Below are 21,067 nucleotides of genomic sequence, written 5' to 3'. Positions count from 1 at the left end.
TTCAGCCCTATGCTTGGGACTGTTTTAAGCAGCAAGCTCATCAGCAAAAAGCACAGAAATGTGGAGAAACATGGTACTAACTAGACCATGAAAAGGACGCTTGTTTATAGTATAAGCAGAAACGAGAAGGCAGAGCATTGCCTTGTTCAGCCTCACTGGGAATGTGCACAGTGGGGACTCAAATTTTTTGCCACTCTGTCCATGTCCGAGAAGATTGCAAAAATGCCCTGTTGATTTTGGGGTTACAAATCCATTTTAGTGAATAGGTGAATTCACAAGTACAGAATTGGCAAATAATGAAAATTGGCTGTACATACTTTTACATGTAGATGATTAAGCCGCAGAAGGGCCTATGATCAGACTCAGTGTTAGCTGAGGTGGCTACTCAGTCAGTGGTTCTCACATCGGCATTGCCTGGAGAGGCTGCTGAAAGACTCACTGTTGGCCCTACCTTCAGAGTTTCTGATTCAGAGAACTGGGATGAAGCCTCAGAATTTGCATTTCTTTTTTTTTTTTTTTTAAGATTTATTTATTTACTCCAGAGAGAGAGAGAGAGCATCTGAGAGAGCAGGGGAACAGGAGGGGTAGAGAGAGAGAAACCCAAGCAGACTCCATGCCAAAGCATGAAGCCTAACACAGGGCTGGATCTCGTGACCTTGAGATCACGACCTCAGCCAAAACCAAGAGTTGGTACTTAACCGACTGTGCCACCCAGGCGCCCTGAATCTGCATTTCTAATAAGTTCCCAGGTGATGCTGATCCTGCTGGGCCAGGGACCACACTTTGAGAACTACTGGTCTAGGTAATAATACCACATGCTTTGAAATAGTCTTTGACTCAGAACTTTTTCTTAAACTAGACTGATCTATACTTGAGTCAATTACTAGTCTGAAATATATTCATATCATTTATGAAACTGTTAAAATATGTTAATATGTAAGTGTGCTAATTTTTTATAATCTATTTTTTGTATTTTGCTTTTAGGAACTCATATGTCCGATTGAGGCATTTATGTACCAACACATGGGTAACAAGTACTAGTATCCCCATAGACACAGATGAAGAGAGACCTGTTATGTTGAAGGTAAATGTTCTTGAGTGGTTTAATTTTTAGCCATATGTTGTGTGATTAGGATCAGGGGGTGATTGACATGGTCCTTACAATCCATCTTTACCAATATTAGAGATTGTTGCAATTAATTTCATCACGTATTCATTCTGCCAGTTGCTTAGGTCGCTGAACTAAGTGGCTTGGCTGCTGGAAGGCTGTGATTCTGGAGGATGCAGCACACATACCCAAGCCGTAGGAGCAGCATGTAGAAAGGGGGGAAGATTTCAGGAGTACATTCTCTCTACTCTGTTGACACTGAAGCAAAGGGCAAGTGTGAGAGGATATGGTTCTAGGTGGGCTTTGGGAACAAGGCAGGAAATGGGCATAGAAAATCTGTGTATCCCTACAGTCTTTCATAGTGGAAGATGCATGTGGGAATTATTGTGTGTGGATGAGCTATTCCTGTCTTATATTTCTTAAACAGTATTAAGATGTGTTAGGACCTGAAAAATACTGCATAGTTACTTAAAAAAACAACTGATCTGAATGGAAAAAACACATTGCAGATTGGAACTTGCCAAACAAAAGAAGATAAAGAAGCATTTGCCATTGTGTCTGTCCCGTTGTCTGAGGTCCGAGACTTAGACTTTGCCAATGATGCAAATAAAGTGCTGGCGACCACAGTTAAAAAGCTGGAAAATGGTACAATAACTCAGAATGAAAGGAGGTTAGTAACTTTTTAAATGGCTCTTAAATCATCAAGAGTCAGTTGTCAACTCTTGTGGTAAACCTCAAGTGAATGAATGACTCTAAGGGAATATTTAGAATGGTCTCCATAGCAGCACACCTGCTTCCGAATGAGCGGATCATGGTGAGTGAATGAAAATGGTGACATTAAAATCTGGTGGAATATTCACTTTTTCCATTTTAGCTTGGCTTGAAGACAATTGTTTTTTTACTCGCCAATCTTTCCTTTTAAATGTTTCATAAAAGACTTGCACTTCATTTAATATTTGGATTTAAGAGTTATAAAAGTCCTAAAAGAAGTTTTATGTTTTTGTATCCTTATTTATTCAAGACACATTGTCTGCTCCTGTACCACAAAATAAATATACTAGAAAACAATCTGCAAGGTATAGCACTCTGCCCTTATAACTCCCACAGAGAAACTGGATTCTCGATTCTTCAACTTTGGTTCTAGAGATAGTTGAGAAAGAGAATGCTACTGATAGCTGTCAATTATATCATTCCTACTTTGTGTTGGTACTGTAAATATATTTTATCTACTCCTTCAAATAGTCCTGAGATGAACATTATTCTCATTTTATGTAAGTGGGGGATTTGATCACGTGTGGTTTTAAAGCCTATATGTTTTCAGTGCACCAGAACACAAGCACTCTCTATATTTCCCTACTTGATGGTCTGCTACATACCTTTACATTTGAACAAGAGAAAGCTATTTGCCAATTTCCCAGGCATTCCTACATTGAAACTCTCATCACAGCTGGGGAGATGATAATTGGTATAAACACTTTGGAAAATAGTTTGACAGTAACTTGCAAAGTTAAAGCAATCACTCCTCATATAAGCAGAAGCATGCAATGCGTGTTCTGGGACTAGCTCATTTCACATAGTGTAATGTCTTCTAGGTTCACCCATGTTGTCGCATGTGACAGGATTTCCTTCTTTTTTAAAGCTGAATAACATTCCGACGTATATGTGGGAAGGGGGGAATGAAGAGTTCTTGTTTAATAGGTATCAACTTTCATTTATACAAGGTAATCTGTTGTACGACATTGTACCTGTAATTAACAATACTGTATTGTGCGCTTGAACATTTGTTAAGAGGGTAGATATCATAAGCGTTCTTACCACACACACGCACATGTACACACACTCCATGACTCACCAATTCTTCTCCTAGGCTGCACGTTTTTGAACATCTGTCCGAAAGAAGCCCCTACATGTATGCACCAGGACACATGTTTAAGAATGTTCAGCCTTATTATCAACAACCCCAGACTTAAAAATACATCCAATGTTCATCACCAGTTGAATAGGTGAATACAATTTTGGTAAGTTCATGTGATGGAATATAGTATAGCAATGACAATAAATGAACTACATCTATGTGTAACAACATGGATAAATCCAGTAAACTTCAGATTGAGCAAGAATTAGACACAGATACATTCACTGTGATACTATTTGTACAGTTCAAAAGCGAGCAAAATCAAATTCTATTTCTTTGGAGTGCTTAAGCAATTGGCAGAACTCTAAAGAAATGCAAGAAAATAATTGTCACAAAAATCAGGATGGTGTTCCCATTAGAGGGAAAAGATTCAAGGAGGCTTCTGCTGTGTTCCATTTCCTGCTCTGGGTGGTGGCTTTATGGGTTCCCCTTAGAAGTATTCTACAACTCAACATTTATGTTTTATGAACTTTTAGATGTATCTTATAATACAAAGGAACAAAAATGCAACTTGCCTTTTCCCACCCCTGTCTGTAGAAAAACATCACAAATAGGCAAACAAATGGAATAGCTGTTTCTCAGCTTACTTTCTGTTCTTACCTCTGTTTTGCCCCTCACAAACGTGAATTTGAAAATAATTATTGTATATTCAATTGTACCCCAAATCTTGTTGGAGGAAATAAATGAAGGCCAGAAGCTGAAACAACAGCCCTGCTCTTCTGGACTATAGACAATTAGATATCTGAGCTGGATCACAACGTGTGATGGAATCCAATGTGCAAATAGCACTTTTTATCTGCCTGTTATTTGTCAGTGCTTCCTTTGGATGAATCCATTTCTTCGTCTCTGTCACTCACACATGCACAGAAATTTACTCAGCCTCACTTAAAAACTCTCCCTTGCTAACAGTAAGGTGTTTCTTGAAGAAAAGGACAAGTGAAGAGCAGATACGAGCCCTCCCCCATTGCTAGTTGTAACCCCGAGCAAGTTGTTTGTCACTTTCTGCCAGAGAGAATCTTGACCCTCTCATGATTCTTAAAGGATGGTGTGCTGGACCCAGGGCTGACCAGGGATCGTGCATTTTTGTTTCTCCTGTTTCTTTCCCCATGTTTTAGAGTGAGAAACATCAAAGTGAAGAGAAATATGCCCGAGAAATACGAAGTTGCAATTATTGATCTTCATTTAGTAATTTTAGGAAAGTCATCTCCCATCAAAATTCATTCAAAGCTGCCTGTCAGTACAGTGGAACTTATTGGCATACTTGAATGCATTTATGTTATTTTCTCTGTTTTAGAATTCAATATAAAATTCTTTCTGAAAATACCTCACAACTCTGACTTTTTTCTCCTCTGGAGAATGAGGTTATTATTAGATCTTCTTTTACTCAAAACCAGAAAGAATGAGACAAGGTCAGAGGGAAGGCGTTAGAATATTGCAGATCTAGCTCAAAATGTCTGTGTTGTTTGAATTCTCTCTCCTGGCTCCCCCCTCTGCTCGCCCCAGGAATGGCCTCTGGAGGCGCAAGCTCCTATGCCATGCTCCAAGATCCTCAACCTCAGATATTTTTCAGTGGAATTTTCTGATCTTACTGTGCATAGTTGCACCAACAAAACAGAGAGTGTTGGGGACATATTAGGGGGTGGGAGAAGAGGTAGAATGAATGGGGGTTAACTGCTGTTCAGAGCTGGAAGAAGTGATGCATACAATCATAAACCAGAATTTCTGCACCATGTTTTACCTCTGAGGGTCCAGAGAAAGATGTGGGCCTCCTCAGCAGCATTTATAGTTCAGAGCTGTAATTAATTCATGTTTCGTGAACTCCCGATATGTGCCAGGCACTGGAACATGCAGCATGCACACACACTCATAATGAGGTAGTGAACAGCACAGACTATGGCCATGTTTTTACGCAGTTTACCGGTTTGAGGTTGGTTCTAATTCCTTGAGATAGAAACTCAGGATCTAGAATAGTGGTCATCTCACATGGAATCACCAGTTTGTTCATTTGTTTTTTTCAGATCAGATATCCTTGTAATTCAAAGTTAATATCTTCCTTAGCAACGTCATTTTTCCTTAAATTTTATTTGCCTGATAGTACTATTGCTACAGTAGCTATCTTTTGTTGAGTATTTGTCTAAAGCCTCTTTTTGAATATCAGCTTATTTCAGATTTCCTGGTCATTTTGTTTTAGTAATGTCTCTCGTGAGCGGCAGAGAGCTAGATTTTATTTTTATTTTTTTATTCTTTTTAAATTTTTTTTTAAATGTTTTATTTATTTATTTGACAGAGAGAGAGAGAGAGGGAACACAAGCAGGGGGGGTGGGAGAGGGAGAAGCAGGCTTCCCGCAGATCAGGAAGCCCGATGTGGGGCTCGATCCCAGGACCCTGGATCATGACCTGAGCCAAAGGCAGACGCTTAACAACTGAGCCATCCAGGTGCCCCATATTTTTTAATTTTTTTAAAGATTTATTTATTTATTTGAGAGAGAGAGAGAAAGAGAGAGAGTGCACGGTGGGGGAAGGGGCAGAGGAAAATGGAGAGAGAGAGAGAATCTCAAGCAGACTCCCCACTGAGCACAGAGCCCAATGTGGGGCTCCATCTTATGACCCTGAGATGATGACCTGAGCTGAATTCAAGAGTTGGATGCTCAATTGACCGAGCCACCCAGGCGCCCCCAGAGAGCTAGATTTTAAAAATCTAATCTGATCCCTTTCTTTTCTCCTTCTAGGTGGGCAGTTTGTTCTTTCAGTCCTCAGATTGATTTCTTGGGTCTTCAGAATGATTTGGTACTGATCTAGATGTGTTCAAGGGATAAGACAAGCATAGGGTCTCCCTACCACTCCACCATTTTAACTCCTCACCTAATTTGATCCCTTTCATCTGGAGCCCCCATCTTCCAGTAATTCTCCAAAAAGACCAACACAAAGGGAAAGAGGAGGGGTACCTGCTATATTCTCTAGGCCTTTTAGAAAACACAGAGTGCTTCCTTTGGCCACGTACATGCAAATCTACAAGAAAGGTGATATTGTGAAAATCGAGGGAATGGGCACTGTTCAAAAAGAAACGCCCACACATGTTACCGTGGCAAAACTGCAAGAGTCTACAACGTTACCCAGCATGCTATTGGCATTGTTGTAGACAAACAAGGGCAAGACTCTTGCCAAGAGGATTAATGCATATTAAGCACTCAAGTAGAGATAGCTTCCTGCACAGTGTGAAGGAAAATGATCAGAAAAAGAAGGAAGCAGAAGAGAAAGGTTCTTGGGTTCAGCTGAAGCTCCAGGCTGTTCTGCCCAGAGAAACACACTTTGTGAGAACCAATGGAAGGGAGCCTGAGCTGCTGGAACCCATTCCCTATGAATTCACGGCATGATAAGTATAAAAAAATAGAAGGCTTGAGGACAATAAGTAAATAAAAAAATAAAAAATCTAATCTGATAGTCTTTAAATTATTTTGCATTTAAGAAATAATGTGTTTAGGGGAGCCTGGGTGGCTCAGTCGGTTAAGCGTCTGCCTTCGGCTCAGGTCATGATCTCAGGGTCCTGGGATTGAGCCCCAAGCCTGCCTCCCTACTCAGCAGGGAGTCTGCTTCTCCCTCCCCCTTCCCCTTGCTCCTTCTCTCTCTGGCTTACTCTTTCTCTCTCTCTCAAATAAATAAATAAATAAAATCTTTCTCTTTAAAAGAAATAATGTGTTTGTATTTATTCTAATTTTTTTCTTTAGTATAGCTTTTTTTCTTTTCCCTCTACTTTCTTGCTTTCTGTTAGATTGATAAAGTTTATATTTTCTCTCCATTTTTACTTTTCCTCTGCTGGTTTAAAAGCTTTAGGTCATGTTGCTAATCTTTAGCAATTGCCTTTAAGTTCTTGTCATACATTTTAACTGCATAACTGCATATTCTTTCCTATAAAATTTGAAGCTATTAGATATTTATTTCTTCTGCTCATGAGAGAAAAGCACCTTCTGCTCATGGGAGAAAATGCACTGATACTCTCTTTCTCATCTTCCTTGGAATATTTGTCTAGAACCATAGTTCTGTGTTACTTTTTTTCATTTAAAATTTTTATTTTGTAATAGTTGGTATCTACAAAGGAGTATATGTATCCTATAAATTAAGATATATTATCTTTTTTATTAAAAATTTTTATTTCTAAAAATTATTTTTACTATGAATTGTATTTCTTGATTCTCTTCTGCTTGCTATCTTCTGCTTGCTTTTATTTCTTGCTTGTCATTTCTTCTCTCTGGGTTCATTTTTCTTTTTGTTGAAATTTATTTAAAGTCATTCAGTAGGGTCTATGGGTTATAAATCTGAATTTTTAAATATATGAAAATATATTTATTTTACTGCCACTCTTTTTTTTTTTTTTTTTTTAAAGATTTTTTTTTTTTATTCATGAGAGACAGAGAGAGAGAGAGGCAGAGGGAGAAGCAGGCTCCCAAGGAGCAGAGAGCCCGATGCGGGACTCGATCCCAGGACCCCGGGATCATGACCTGAGCCGAAGGCAGATGCCTAACCATCTGAGCCACCCTGGCGCCCTATTTTACTGCCACTCTTAAGTGCTACTTTAACTGCATATAGAATGTTAGCTTGACAGTTATTTTCCTTTAGTATTTTCAAGTTATAATGTAATTATTTTCAGACATATTTTGTATTCATTAAGAAGTCTTTTGCTGATAGAATTTTTACTTTTTTGACCTTTTTTCTTTGCTTTTTGTTAATTTTGTACATTTTTTCTTTGTGTTTGATGTCCTGAAGTTTTACTCCGGTGTGTTTACAAGGAAATTTTTAATGCATTTTTTAAAAATTGAGGTACGGTTGGCATACAACATTATATTAGTCAGGCGTACAACATAATTATTTGATATTTGTGTATATCATGAATGATCACCACATTAAGTATAGTTAACATCTGTCACCGTACAGACTTAGGGAAATTTTTTTTCTTGTGATGACAGCTTTAAAGATTTACTCTCATAGCAACTTCCAGATATATCATACAGTATTATTAACTATTGCTGCTATGCTGTACATTACACCCACAGGACATTTTTTTATAACTGGAAGTTTGTACCTTTTGACTTTCTTCACCCATTTCACTCGCTCCCTACCCTTCACCTCTGGCAACCACCAATCTGTTCTCTGTATCTATGAGTTCATTAAAAAAAATTTTTTTTAACATAAGGAAGTTTAATTTTTTTTCCCACCTGACATTTAAGGTATGCTTTTACTCTGTATACTTATATCTTTCTTTAATTCTGAAAAATTTTCAGCCATTTTCTTTCAAATGCTACCTCTTTATCTTTTCCCTCTTTGCTCTCTCTCTTAGAACTCCTATTAAATGTATGTTGGACCCTCTTAATTTATCCTCCTAATCCCTTAACTTTCTTTTTACAATTTTCCTTTTTAAATCTCTCTGTGCTCCTTTCTGGATTGATTTTTTTGATACTGTCTTACAAATCACTAATTTTTCTTAGAATTTGTGAAGAATAGTTTACCTCCATGAATTAGATTTTTATTTAAATGATTATAATTTTATTTCTCAGGTTTCTCTTGGTTCTTTTGTGTATCCACCTGTTCATTTGTATCTGCCTTTTTAAGATATGTTTGTCTTTTTTGTATATAAATACAAACTTTCTTTATCTCTTTGGTGATTGAAAAAACTTATTTAAAAGTTATTTTGAAATTGTTCTGTTACTTGCATTTTGTTGGTAATGAATTGGCCTCTTGATTTTTTTTTTAAGATTTTATTTATTTATTTGACAGAGAGATAGAGAGAGAGCACAAGTAGGCAGAGAGGCAGGCAGAGGGAGAGGGAGAAGCAGGCTCTCTGCTGAGCAGGGAGCCCAATGTGGGGCTCCATCCCTGGACCCTGGGATCATGACCTGAGCCAAAGGCAGCTGCTTAACCAACTGAGCCACTCAGGCACCCCTCTTGATTTTTTTAAAAAGATTTATTTATTTATTTGAGAGAGAGAGCCCTCAAGAGAGCACAATTTGGAAGAGGGGCTGAGGGAGAGAATCTTCAAGCAGACTCCCCACTGAGCACAGAGCCCAACACGGGGCTCGGTCCATGACCCATGAGATCATGACCTGAGCCAAAATCATGAGTCGGACACTTAACTGACTGAACCACCCAGGCACCCTGGCCTCTTGATTTTTACATATGATGGGTCTGGCTTCATGTCCATTTTCATCATGTGCTTTGGAATTTGAATATGCAGGCTCTTCTTAGGTGGGTGGTTTTTGCTTTTCCGTTCTCTACATTTGCTTATCTCCTCTATCAGTTTCATGGTTGCCTCCACTTGGCACGTCTCAGCTAGTTCAAAGCCAGATCTGAAATTGAGGACTAAGAGTCCATGTCTTACGGTAATTTGAGGCTCAGCAGGTGGCGAGGTCCAGTCCTGTCTTGAGTTTCCTCTCTTCCTCCTACCACCGCATAGCCAGAGCTGAAAAGAGGCCACCAAGGTTTTAAGGTTCTTTTAAGAGGTGGAAAATCCCTGCTTTAATATCTGCTTTTATATCTTCAGCTTAGTTCCCTACCATGTGCCTTCAGTCCCAGTTATCTTACAAGGATTGAACAGTATCCTTGCTTATCGCCATGTTTTTCTTATTTTGTTCCTAATCCACAAAGCGTCTTATTTTCTTAGGTATATCTTTTAAAAAATGTATTTTATTTGTCATTGCTGCATATGACAAAGTCTCACAAAAAGGTTTTAGTACAAGCAAATTAATAAGATTGAGTGAATTAGTAGGACCAAACCACTTCTGAGTATAGAAGTGGAGTTTGATCTAAACTGAAAAAACCCAGTTGCTTTGCCACAGATGGGGTACTTGAGGTGAAAAGGGGGGGAAAAAGGGTTTCAACAGTTTCAGAGGTTAAGAGACAAGACTGGTTTTCTTGCCTTCCATTGCCCAATCAGAGGAGCCAGGTGGTGTAAGCAGGGCTAATGTATAGTGATCCTCCATTAAGACTGTTAATTGTCTTGATCATCATTCCAGTAACTGTCCCCCATTTCAGGGCATTTGGAAGACTTTGAAGCAGAGTGATTTGTAGTTGTCCCACAGTTGTGCTTTCTTAGATGTCTAATCATCGGAACACACTTAACTTGAAACAGGAGAAAAAGAATATTAATAATTTTAAAAGAAAATACATGTATTTATGCTCAAACTGGACTTAGAGACTGAACAGATAGCAACTGAAGTTCAACTTCATTTCAATTGGTTGAAGAAACCTGAGCTCAAAATAATTTTTATTTTTAGGAATACCAGAATGACTTGGAAGATATTAAGTCACAATTTCAAAAGAAATTCACACCACATTTCAATGCACATGAATCATAGTTGACATTTCTGTGGTTGCCCCGAAAAGTTATTTGAGTGAATCCTACACAGGCACATTTTCGAAAAGACACAGATTGGGTTAAAATTTAAAATAGGTACCCCAAGAAAACATAGAATCTCTGGAATGTTGGAGTGGAATTTATGATTCCTGGAAATAGGCTGAAATTTGGCTGTAGGTGGCTAAATTCTGGATTAGGGCTTGTCCACTTGGCTCCAAGAGAGTTACATTCTCTTTTAGGAGGTAAATCTGGAGACAGATCCTCCATGTAAATGTGTTTCTCTTCTCTCCATGCTGCCAATAAGCCAAATCAAAAGCTGTGGGAAAAAAAAAAGTGCTCAAGAAGGTGTGTAGATGAGAAAGTGATTTATTTCCAGGTCAGTCTGTTTCATGAAGCTACCAAACTTCAAAAAGAATGTCACTTTTTTTTTCCTTTGTTATGGAACCCAGAGATTGTAAAAAGAAAGAAGTTTTTGTTGCATTTTTGATGCTGGCACAAGGTTTTTGTCCACTTTTTTTCATATATCTGTGTATAAAAAATTCTGTCCATTGTTTACTATGAAATTAAGTATTACATTTTGAGGTAAACAAAAGAATTTGTATTGCTTGATAAACTATTAGCTTGTAAATTTAAAAGGTTTCTTTTCCTCAATTAACTTAATGGACCAATAAACCTATGAAAGATGCTTTCTTTAAAAAAAAAAAAATCTGGAGACAGATCAAAATGTTCCCTAACTGAATACATTCTACACTTTTCTGGATATGTTGAATCTCTTATAGTGTAATTTTCTTATTGATGTGATCATGATTGATCATGCTAATAATAGTGAATGATTGTGCTGAGCTATATGGATACATGTATGTATATATATTTGCTGGACAAAATTTTTCAAAAATTAAAACAAATTTAAAAATTCATATAGAACATGATAAAGAGCAGACAGGAAGGAGGAAGAAGATAGCTAAGGGAGGAAGGGTTTTCAAGATACTTCAGGTTCTAAATGCCACTGAAGTTCAAGTAATAGTTAAAATAATAACTAAAATGTAGAGTTAAAGGTGAATGTTAGTGTATGATTTTTGAATGCTATTTTTATAGATCAGGTAATAGTTCAAGAACAGTTCATTTTTTTATTATTTAAAACAATTTTTTAAGATTTTATTTATTGGGGCGCCTGGGTGACTCCTTCGGTTAAGCATCTGCCTTCGGCTTGGGTCATGATCCCAGGGTCCTCGGATCCAGCCCCATGTTGGACTCCTTGCTCAGTGGGGAGCCTGCTTCTCCCCTGCCTGCCGTCCCCCCTGCTTGTGCTTCCTCTCTCCCTCTCTCTCTCTCTGTGTCAAATAAATAAATAAATTTTTTTTTTAAGATTTTTATTTATTTGACAGAGAGCGAGCACAAGCAGGAAGAGCGGCAGGCAGAGGGAGAAGCAGGCTTCCCGCTGAGCAAGGAGCCCGATGAGGGACTCGATCCCAGGACCCTGGGATCATGATCCGAGCCGAAGGCAGTCGCTTAACCTTAACCAAACTGAGCCACTCAGGTGTCCCTAGCTTAAGAATAGTTTAGAGCAGCTGATTGCTTGCACTAAATCTGCTCACAGATAATTTAGGTTTTTCCTATTCTGTTCATTGGAGATGTAGAAGTGTGGTAAGGATTAGGAAATGTAGTTTGAGCCAATAATAGAAAAATAATTTGAATTTAGAAATTTAGAAATTGTGCTGTTCTCCCTTAAGCAGAAATACTCTTCTTTGCTGCTCAGTCATAGAAAAGGATCTGGTGGTGTTAGCCTATCAACTCATCTCCTCTTGGGGCACATGTGGCTTTATTTCATAATTGTCTTTGCAAATACTTGATTAGAAACTCGAGGCAGGAGTGGGGGCTGGAGGAGCTGGAGAAGGCATGTTCTTTGTAAAGATTTAGGTAAATGTTAACTGAATTAGATATTTTGTTGATGAAAGAATTTCTATTACAAAATACTCTCTATGTTCCAATATTTCAGTCCTTAGTGTTTATTAAAAAAAAACATTTTCTAAAATTAGAGTAAAATTTCCTCTTCGTTTTATGACAGGTTTGTAACCAAATTATTGGAAGACCTCATCTTCTTTGTGGCTGATGTACTTAACAATGGACAAGAAGTTCTGGATGTGGTTATCACTAAGCCAAACCGAGAACGTCAAAAATTAATGAGGGAACAAAACATACTGGCACAGGTGAATGTTTTCATATACTACATTTGCATATTTAATTTTTTTGAATTATAGCATCAGGAAAGTCCTTGTGTTAGTTAACTATTGCTGTGTAACAAATTACCCCAAGACTTTTGTGGCTGAAAACAGCAGATAACTTGTCTCACAGTTTCTGTGGATTAGGAATCTGGGAGTGGCTCAGGTGGGTGGTTCTTGCTCCAAGTCTTACACAAGGTTGCAGTCAAGGTGCTGGCTGGGGCTGCAGTCATCTCAGGCTTGAATGGGAGATGATTCACTTCCCAGCGCACTCCCCCCGGGCCTTTAGTAGGACTGCCTCAAGACTCAGAAGCTTCTCGGGGCGCCTGGGTGGCTCAGTCGTTAAGTGTCTGCCTTCGGCTCAGGTCATGATCCCAGGGTCCTGGGATCGAGCCCCACATCAGGCTCCCTGCTCCACGGGAAGCCTGCTTCTTCCTCTCCCACTCCCCCAGCTTGTGTTCCCTCTCTCTCTGTGTCTCTCTCTGTCAAATAAATAAAATCTTTAAAAAAAAAAAAAAAAAAAAAGACTCAGAAGCTTCTCTCCTTAGAAATGAGGGGTCCAAGAGAGAACAAGGGAGGGCACCTAGATGGAAGCCACAGTCTCTTTTATAACTTAATCTGAGAAGTAACACCTCATTAGTTCTCCTGTGTTCTATTAGAAGGGAGTCAGTAGATCCAGCCCACACTCAAGGACACAGGATTGCATAAGGGTGTGAATTCTAGGAGGCCGGGATCCCTGGGGCCATCTTAGAGACGGCCTCCTGCAGATCTCTCACAGAACCTGCAGGGTCAGACTATCTCCAGAAAATGTGTTGGAATAATTTTCTAGGTAGAATTTCCAGGATAACTTGGGAAGTGCCATCTCCATCTATTTCCTACTTCTGTCGCTCTCTTCCCTAGGAAAGTAGGGCAGTCTATTCATCAGCTCACAAGTGCTCTATATAATATTCTAGTTTTTTTCCTGGAAGTTTAGAGCTGTACCTATACTATGTCTTTCTGAAATTGTTCATAGCACACCAGTAAATTAATTCACTTCCTGATAATATGCACATATGGGCATGCCTACCTTTATATGTTTTTTTTATTCAGTTAATTGCTGTACAAAGTAATGGTCTTCTGCATTAATTGTGAACTCAAGAAAGATACTTAAAAAATAAAAAATCGTGTTATTAATATACGTGTTCTTGTGGAGTTGGGAAAGGAGAACAGTAGACATATTACCAATTAATATTCTATAGCTGATTGTCTGAAAATATAAAATCAACATTTCTCTCAAAGAAAATAAAGGTTGCAAATCTAATGAGACAAAGGCTTTTCTGACATTAGCATTCTTTTGTATAAAACATTTGATTTCAAGGACTTTTAGGACCTTGAATGATTTATTAATATTATTTCAACCAACATATGTCTAATCTTTCAGTATTATAAATATAAAAGTATAAAATATAAAATTCAAGGTTTAGTGAATATAAAATTATTGAAGTAACGTTAATTTGTCTTGTATTTCAGGAACTACAAAAGATGATTCCTTTCTATTTTGCTTTCTTGTATTAATACTCATGCCCTTGTATAGGTGCTCTTTCATAAACAATTTACTCATCTTACCAGCTCATCCCTAGATGACCTTACCTGCTGTCCTGCTGCCTAAAAGATTTAGATTCCTCAATGCTTTTTAAATATTTCCCAGCTGCTAACCTTGGTATAATGTGAGTCATTATGTACCACCAGTTGCCCATGTTGCTCTTTATTTATTTGAATCCTGATACATTCATTGATTTGGCGACATCTTTATGTACCAAGAACAATAAATGAACTCTTTCCGAAAGAGGTTTAGAAGCAGTACTTGGAGGTGATTTTCTGATGTCAATTTCAGATAAAAAGTAAATATTTTCTTTATGTTATTTTGATTTTAGAAAGTTATGGAACACAGTAGAAGTAATTATAAAGCCTACAGAAATGAAACTATTTTTAGTTCATTTGAATATGTTCATGTAATTTGGTACAACCCGACATCTTTATATTTTTTATTTTATTTTATTTTTTTAAAGATTTTATTTATTTGAGAGAGAGAAAGAGAGAGCATGAGCAGGGGGAGGAGCAGAGGGAGAGGGAGAAGCAGACTCCTTGATGAACAGGGAGCCTGACGCGGGCCGACCCTAAGATCATGACCTGAGCCGAAGGCAGATGCCCAACTGACTGAGCCACCCAGGCATCCCTATATTTCTTATTTTAATAAAATGTAATTTCTAAACAAAATTAAATATTTTATTTAAATGTTTTTGTCAATTTAGTGAATCCTTTAAATGGTATTTTTTTGTTTCTTAATATGTTGGTTCTGTACTCTAAATCTCCTTTTTCCTTTATATGAATTCTACTCAAATATTACAAAAGTGCTTTTGAGTCAATGTACTTATTTGTAAAACATACACCTCCATTCATCAGAATAGGTGGTTGTTTTTTTTCCCTGATAGGTATTTGGGATTCTTAAAGCACCCTTTAAGGAGAAGGCAGGAGAAGGCTCAATGCTGAGACTTGAAGATCTGGGGGACCAAAGATACGCTCCCTACAAATATATGCTGAGGCTGTGTTACCGTGTGCTGAGACATTCACAGCAGGACTACCGGAAAAATCAGGTTGGAGGCCACCATCTTTGCCTCTGCTTAACATTTTTGTTAAACATCTTTGCCTCTGTTTAGCATTTCAAGTAAGGGCAAGGTTCTTTGGTTACTGTTCTAAAATACATAAAGTAGGAATGGGAATTTCCACTCTGTAATGAAATATGCAAAAATGACCTGTAAGTATTTTGTGCTGACATATGTATTTATTCTTCCGTGTACAATTAGAATCTTTGAGGGAAGATGTCTGAGGTCTTCGTGCATGGTATTAGCTTTTGCTAGGCAGGAGGCATGCTGGATGTGTTATATAAAGAGGAGGGAGATATTCCTTGATATTTCTAGGAACATGTGAGGTTCTGCATCATCACGTGTAGGCCAAAGAGTTCCTTGTCTGGTGGTGAAGATACGGCAGGTACTATCTGAAACATAAGGGAGAGGCAAAATGGGGACACGAGAGAGAAAAGGCAGCATTATGGGAATTCAGAAGAGACAGAGCTCAGTGTGTCTGGGGGAGCCCAAGGAGGGTGCTTGGAGAGGGAAGCATTTGAGGAGGATGAGACTTTTTTTTTTTTTTTTTAGATTTTATTTATTTATTTGACAGAGAGAGAGAGACGCAGCAAGAGAGCAGGGGGGAGTGGGAGAGGGAGAAGCAGGCTTCCCGCTGAGTAGGGAGCCCGATGTGGGACTTGATCCCAGGACCCTGGGATCATGACCTGAGCCGAAGGCAGACGCTTAACGACTGAGCCACCCAGGCTCCCCGAGACTCACTTTCATAAATTGTATGGGAACAGGAATTTCAGTGAAGAAGGGTCTATGAAGAGAGTGCTGGATGCTAGAAAGGGCACTTTTGTCCCAAGATAGTCCTAACTGTGGAGGACAGGAAACCTAGGGCTATAGCTAAAAGTTGCCAATGGCAAGTGAAATTTCTTTTAAATCTCATTTTTATCTTAAAAATACACAGTATTTTGCAGTGTGTTTAATAATATACATTTGTTTAATATAAAATTGTTTAAAACTAATTATCATATCCTAAATTAGCATCCTGTGTTTCTCTTAGCCAGTTTGAGAGAAGAGTGTGGACTCAGTAAGTTTCATTGATTAGTTTAGTGGGAGAGAGGGCAGTTGAGGCAGGTCGGGCTGAGCCACATAGGCCAGGATGTCAGGCCTAGAGAGTGGCATTTATTTGGGAATAGTCAGTAGTGTTTACTGAGTGCTTACTTCCTACCAGCCTCAGTTCTAAGCACTTTTCATAACTTAACTCAGATAATACTGAGTTAAGATGAGGAACTGAGGCACAGAGAGGTTAAATAACTTGCCGAAGATTACACAGTGCTAACTAACACTGGAGCCGGGATTCAAACCCAGACTCTTAATCATCACACTGTGCCTCTTAGTAGTTTGAAAGTCTTTCGACAAGAAAAAAGAATTCCCTTTAAGAAAAATCTGTTAAAATATATTGGCTTTGAAATTCTATTTCAAGATTGAAAAAAAGTCTAAAAAGAATATGTAAAACAGACTCATTAGAAGATAAATAATATGGCAAGGAGCAAAAGAGTGAGGAAGGGCACAATATAAACAAATCCTTAAAGACTTTTGAATATAATCCTATTATAAACAGCCTTCCTTGCAATTGGAAATACTGCCATTGGAATTCTTTCCCCCAGCTTCCCCGCATTACATTAAAATGGGAGAAAAATCACGTTCCAGGACATTAAATGGTGGACCTTCAAGCACTCGGAGAATCAACGTCCCAGCAGCCGCCCAATATTAAGGCTCATGTTATTCTGTGGGGGTCTGAGGTGGAGATGGGGGCTAGAGGTTGCTCAGTGTATGCCACCTAGCCTCATTTGTCTTCTTGGGTCTGGAAATACTACTTTGCTAGATAGGCCACCACTCCACACACACAAGCAGTACCATGTTAGAGAGATTGAATCAACTGAAAAAACCAACAGGTCTACAGAATTTACCTGGTGCTCTGAGTCCCATGGCTCACATTGTATGCCGTTCTTAATTGTGCTCAGCCTCTGGAGGGGTCCCAGGGCCCTCCTTTCTATAGCACTGCCCTGGCTTCAGTGCCTGATCTCCTTGGGTTTGGTTGTTCAGCTAGTCCTTGGTAGATTCCCTGGGCAGCACATCTTAACTGATGTCCTTTCTTCATCTGGCACACCCAAATTTTCTCACTCCTTTTAGTTTTAGCTGAGGACTCCTGTGCCTAGTGTGCTGAGGTGTGTGCAATTTCTCCTCTGAAAACATTCATCCTTCTGATAAGTGGAAACACACGCACACACACACAGACACACACACACACACACACACACACACACATTCAGCTCCTATAATTATTCCTCTTCTTTGTTCTTAGTTCACCTGACCCAGGCACATCACTACTCCGGGTAAATGATTATTCACTTTAGGGGACCTGCTTTTTGGGTTTCTTTAGAGCATATGACTGTGGGGGGCACTCTTTCTCTCTTTTGGGATGTCTTCCCAAGGCATAGATAATTGAGCTGACAAAAGAGTAGAAGAATCACCAGCATCCACTGAGGGTTAGATTTTGTTTTCCCTTATGTTCTCATGCATGCTCCAATTCAATCTCAGTGAGGGTTGAATAACGTTTTTCTCATTTCTTTTGAATCAGGAATGCTTTTGTTAAGCATAGAGTAGCTTTCTGATGTTTTTAGAGCATAATTTTAAAATATAAGTAGAAATACTTTCTACTTTTTGCATAATTACCTTGTTTTCCTTCAGCCTCATCTATATTGTATAGAGTCCTAAGAGGGAGTTCTTTTGTGATTTAGTGCTAACCCAAGTCTTTAAGGTTGAGTGTCTGCTTATTATTATTTATAGAATTTGGTGACAACCTCTAAATTGATTTGATTTTTTATCAGTATCTTGATCTATTTATCAAACATCTTGGAGGTTTGCCTTATACTGGGGTATGATTACAATGGTCATAAAAGAGTATAAATCAATACATGTCTTTAAAGTGATACACTAACAGAAGACATTTACTTTACTTAACTGGATACCTAATATAAAGGTATCATTTTGAGAGGCCACAAAATCACTGCTTAGAATATAATTAGATTTGTGCAACCTGTATCATTTTCAAGGAGTAGCTAGGTTCCAGTATATTTTACCTAAGGCAAAAAATACTTTCTAATCAATAAGTTTGTCCATCATAGAACCAGAGATACATTCCCAAGGAGAATCCCCAAGAAGTTGAAGTGAGAACTATGGATTGTGGAAGGGGTTAGTTAAGCTTACCAGGTCTATCTATGGTTGTGTGGGATTCTTGCTTGTACACAAAATACAGGACATGAGCAATAGTGGCTTGGAATATAGGAGAGTCAGTGTGAAGAATGAGGAGCAGATTAAATCATGCATGATTGAAACTCCCAGTGGCTTTTTCTTGCTCTCAGAATAACATTTTGGTCCTTTACCCTGGCTCGCAAGGACATACCTCTCCAACTTCAGCTCTTGTTTTCTTTTTACTTACTACCCTGTAGCTACACTGGCCACCTTTGTCTATAGAACACAAAGAGTGTGGTTCCACTGCCTACCTAGATTTTTCTCCTCCTCATGGCTGCCTTCTTTTGATCATTCCCTTCTTTTTCATCCCAGCTCAAATATCACTTCTTTAGTGTCTACCCCATATGAAGTTGCCACCTTTCCCCATCCCTTTGTTTCATTTCACTTATTAACATATAAAAGGATCATATTTATTATCTAATTTACTGCCTTTTTTTCACACTGGGAGGTAGGCTTCATGAGAACTCACCTATCTTGTTTACCACCGTATGTCTAGTCTCTCAAACAGCCTGGAATGTAGTAGGCTTTCAAGAAGTATTTATGGGATGAATGATCTGGTCAATAAAGTGATTGATTAATCATATTATCTTGTTTGATAGCTTTTTAGGATAAAAAGTGGTATGGAATTTTATCTTTATTTTAAAGAGAAGATTTAATAGATTGGGACATGTACAAAAAAGAAATCACTCCAAGTCAGCCTGAGGTCTTCCTGCAACTGTATAGCTCTCATGCCTCATGAACAAAATTTCAGAGAGTCATTTTCTTTCTGTAATTATGATACAATCAGTGGTTATGACTTTTAGTGTGAGTTAGAAGAAGGGCCTCTGTTAGGCTGGTAAAATTTACCATGTTGAAAGAAATTGTTATTTTAACTAGGTTTATTTTTGTTTTTCCCACTTATGCTTTCAGAGTATAAGCACCCACATTAAATATTTCTAGGTATATAATTTTCTATTATAATTTAAATTAGGCATATGCTCATATGTTTTAATTTCCTTTCTCAAAAAGCCATATTTCTTGAAGGATTATTGCTTTTCTTTTGATAATGCATTTGAGTTTTTCTGTTATGAATAAATTAATCGATGTTGCTGACTCTAATAGAACCTGTTATTTCTAAGCTGTTTGGCAGCACATTCTGACAGTCTTTCTTCTTTGCAGGAATATATTGCTAAGAATTTCTGTGTCATGCAGTCCCAGATTGGCTATGATATTTTGGCAGAAGATACCATCACAGCTTTGTTGCACAACAACAGAAAACTACTAGAGAAACATATCACAGCAAAAGAAATAGAAACATTTGTCAGTTTACTCAGGAGAAATCGTGAGCCAAGGTTTGAAGTGGTTCATGTAGTATTCTTTACTAGTGGGAATATTGTGCTTTATTTTTTGTTTTTTTGCAAAAAAGCTTTTTGCTTTATTTTTAGAACGTCTTAAAAGTTGGAATTCTTTTTCTTTAAGATTTATTTATTTAAATGAGAGAGAGAGTGAGAAGAGTGAGAAAGAGAGAGAGAGAGAGAGATCGCGTGAGTGGGGGGGAGGGGCAGAGGGAGAGAGTTAGAGAAAGACCTCAAGCCGACTCCCTGCTGAGGATGGAGCCCGATGCAGGGTTTGATCCCATGACCCTGAGATCGTGACCTGAGCCGAAATCAAGAGATGGACCCTTAACTGACTGAGCCACCCAGGTGCCCCGTAAAAGTTGAAATTCTTTCATATCACTAACTTTCATGGACAAAACTATATTGGGTTTGCTGTTACAATAATTATGTATCATAGAGTTATTACCTCACAGGAAATGAAAACCTTTTATAGACATATTTAAATATAAGTGACTTTCATTCTGATCATTTATGTTTTTATAGTACTTCTAGTTTTTCAAAATCTATTCATGTACATTGTCTCATTTAAGCCCTTGTGCATTTCCATGAGGTAAGCTGGTTGCATATTATTATTATGCTATCAATATATTATATTATTGTAAATTATTATCCACATTTTTAGAGATGAGAAAACAGAAGCCTAGATAGCAACTTGTCCAAGAATACCCCAATAGTAAGGAATATTACTATAATATCATAATTACTTATTACTAATATTATGGTAATATTCCTTACTATTGGGGTATCCCATCAAATTTACTTTCTATTGCACCATGCTGCTTTATCTGGGAGAAATGAATACAGAAAAGTCAAGCAGACTGACAGTTTTCTTTACTAATTAGCACAGCAAATGAATGTTAGAAGGTTGAAATGGGCCTTTGACTCAACTAGGCCATGCTCACTTTCGTTGACTGTGTGCTGTTTTCCTATTTTACGCAGTACAACATTAGCTTTCATCTGCTTTTGTTTTGTTATCTGTTCTTGGATAGTCTCATTTTAAGGCAGATAAATGATTTTCTAACATAATAAGTCACAGTGCTATGGGAGGAATATCACCAAATAAATAGAAGCAAACTTATCTCCTTTTTTGAAACAAGGTTTGTATTAAACACAAATAATTGGATGTTTAATTTGCTTCTAATGATGCAATAGATAAGCAACATATTAAAAAATGTTG

General features: G+C 38.0%; 1 protein-coding gene across 6 annotated transcripts in view; it reads left to right on the top strand.

The window, feature by feature from the left end:
- ITPR2 (inositol 1,4,5-trisphosphate receptor type 2) overlaps window positions 1–21,067 on the top strand; it is a 493,497-nt gene that overhangs the window by 138,935 nt on the left and 333,495 nt on the right. For all 6 annotated transcript variants that reach the window (XM_032432655.1, XM_032432656.1, XM_032432658.1 and 3 more), the window contains 5 exons: window positions 985–1,084; window positions 1,618–1,778; window positions 12,434–12,575; window positions 15,059–15,220; window positions 19,673–19,845. In XM_032432655.1, coding sequence (XP_032288546.1) covers window positions 985–1,084; window positions 1,618–1,778; window positions 12,434–12,575; window positions 15,059–15,220; window positions 19,673–19,845 — 738 coding nt within the window. The remainder of the gene's footprint in view (window positions 1–984; window positions 1,085–1,617; window positions 1,779–12,433; window positions 12,576–15,058; window positions 15,221–19,672; window positions 19,846–21,067) is intronic.

The sequence above is a fragment of the Phoca vitulina genome, unplaced genomic scaffold (genome assembly GCF_004348235.1).
Source record: "Phoca vitulina isolate PV1807 unplaced genomic scaffold, GSC_HSeal_1.0 scaffold49, whole genome shotgun sequence".
Classification (NCBI taxonomy): Eukaryota; Metazoa; Chordata; class Mammalia; order Carnivora; family Phocidae; genus Phoca; species Phoca vitulina.
The sequence above is the reverse complement of the archived record's forward strand: the minus strand, read 5'-3'. Positions and strand labels throughout refer to the sequence as shown.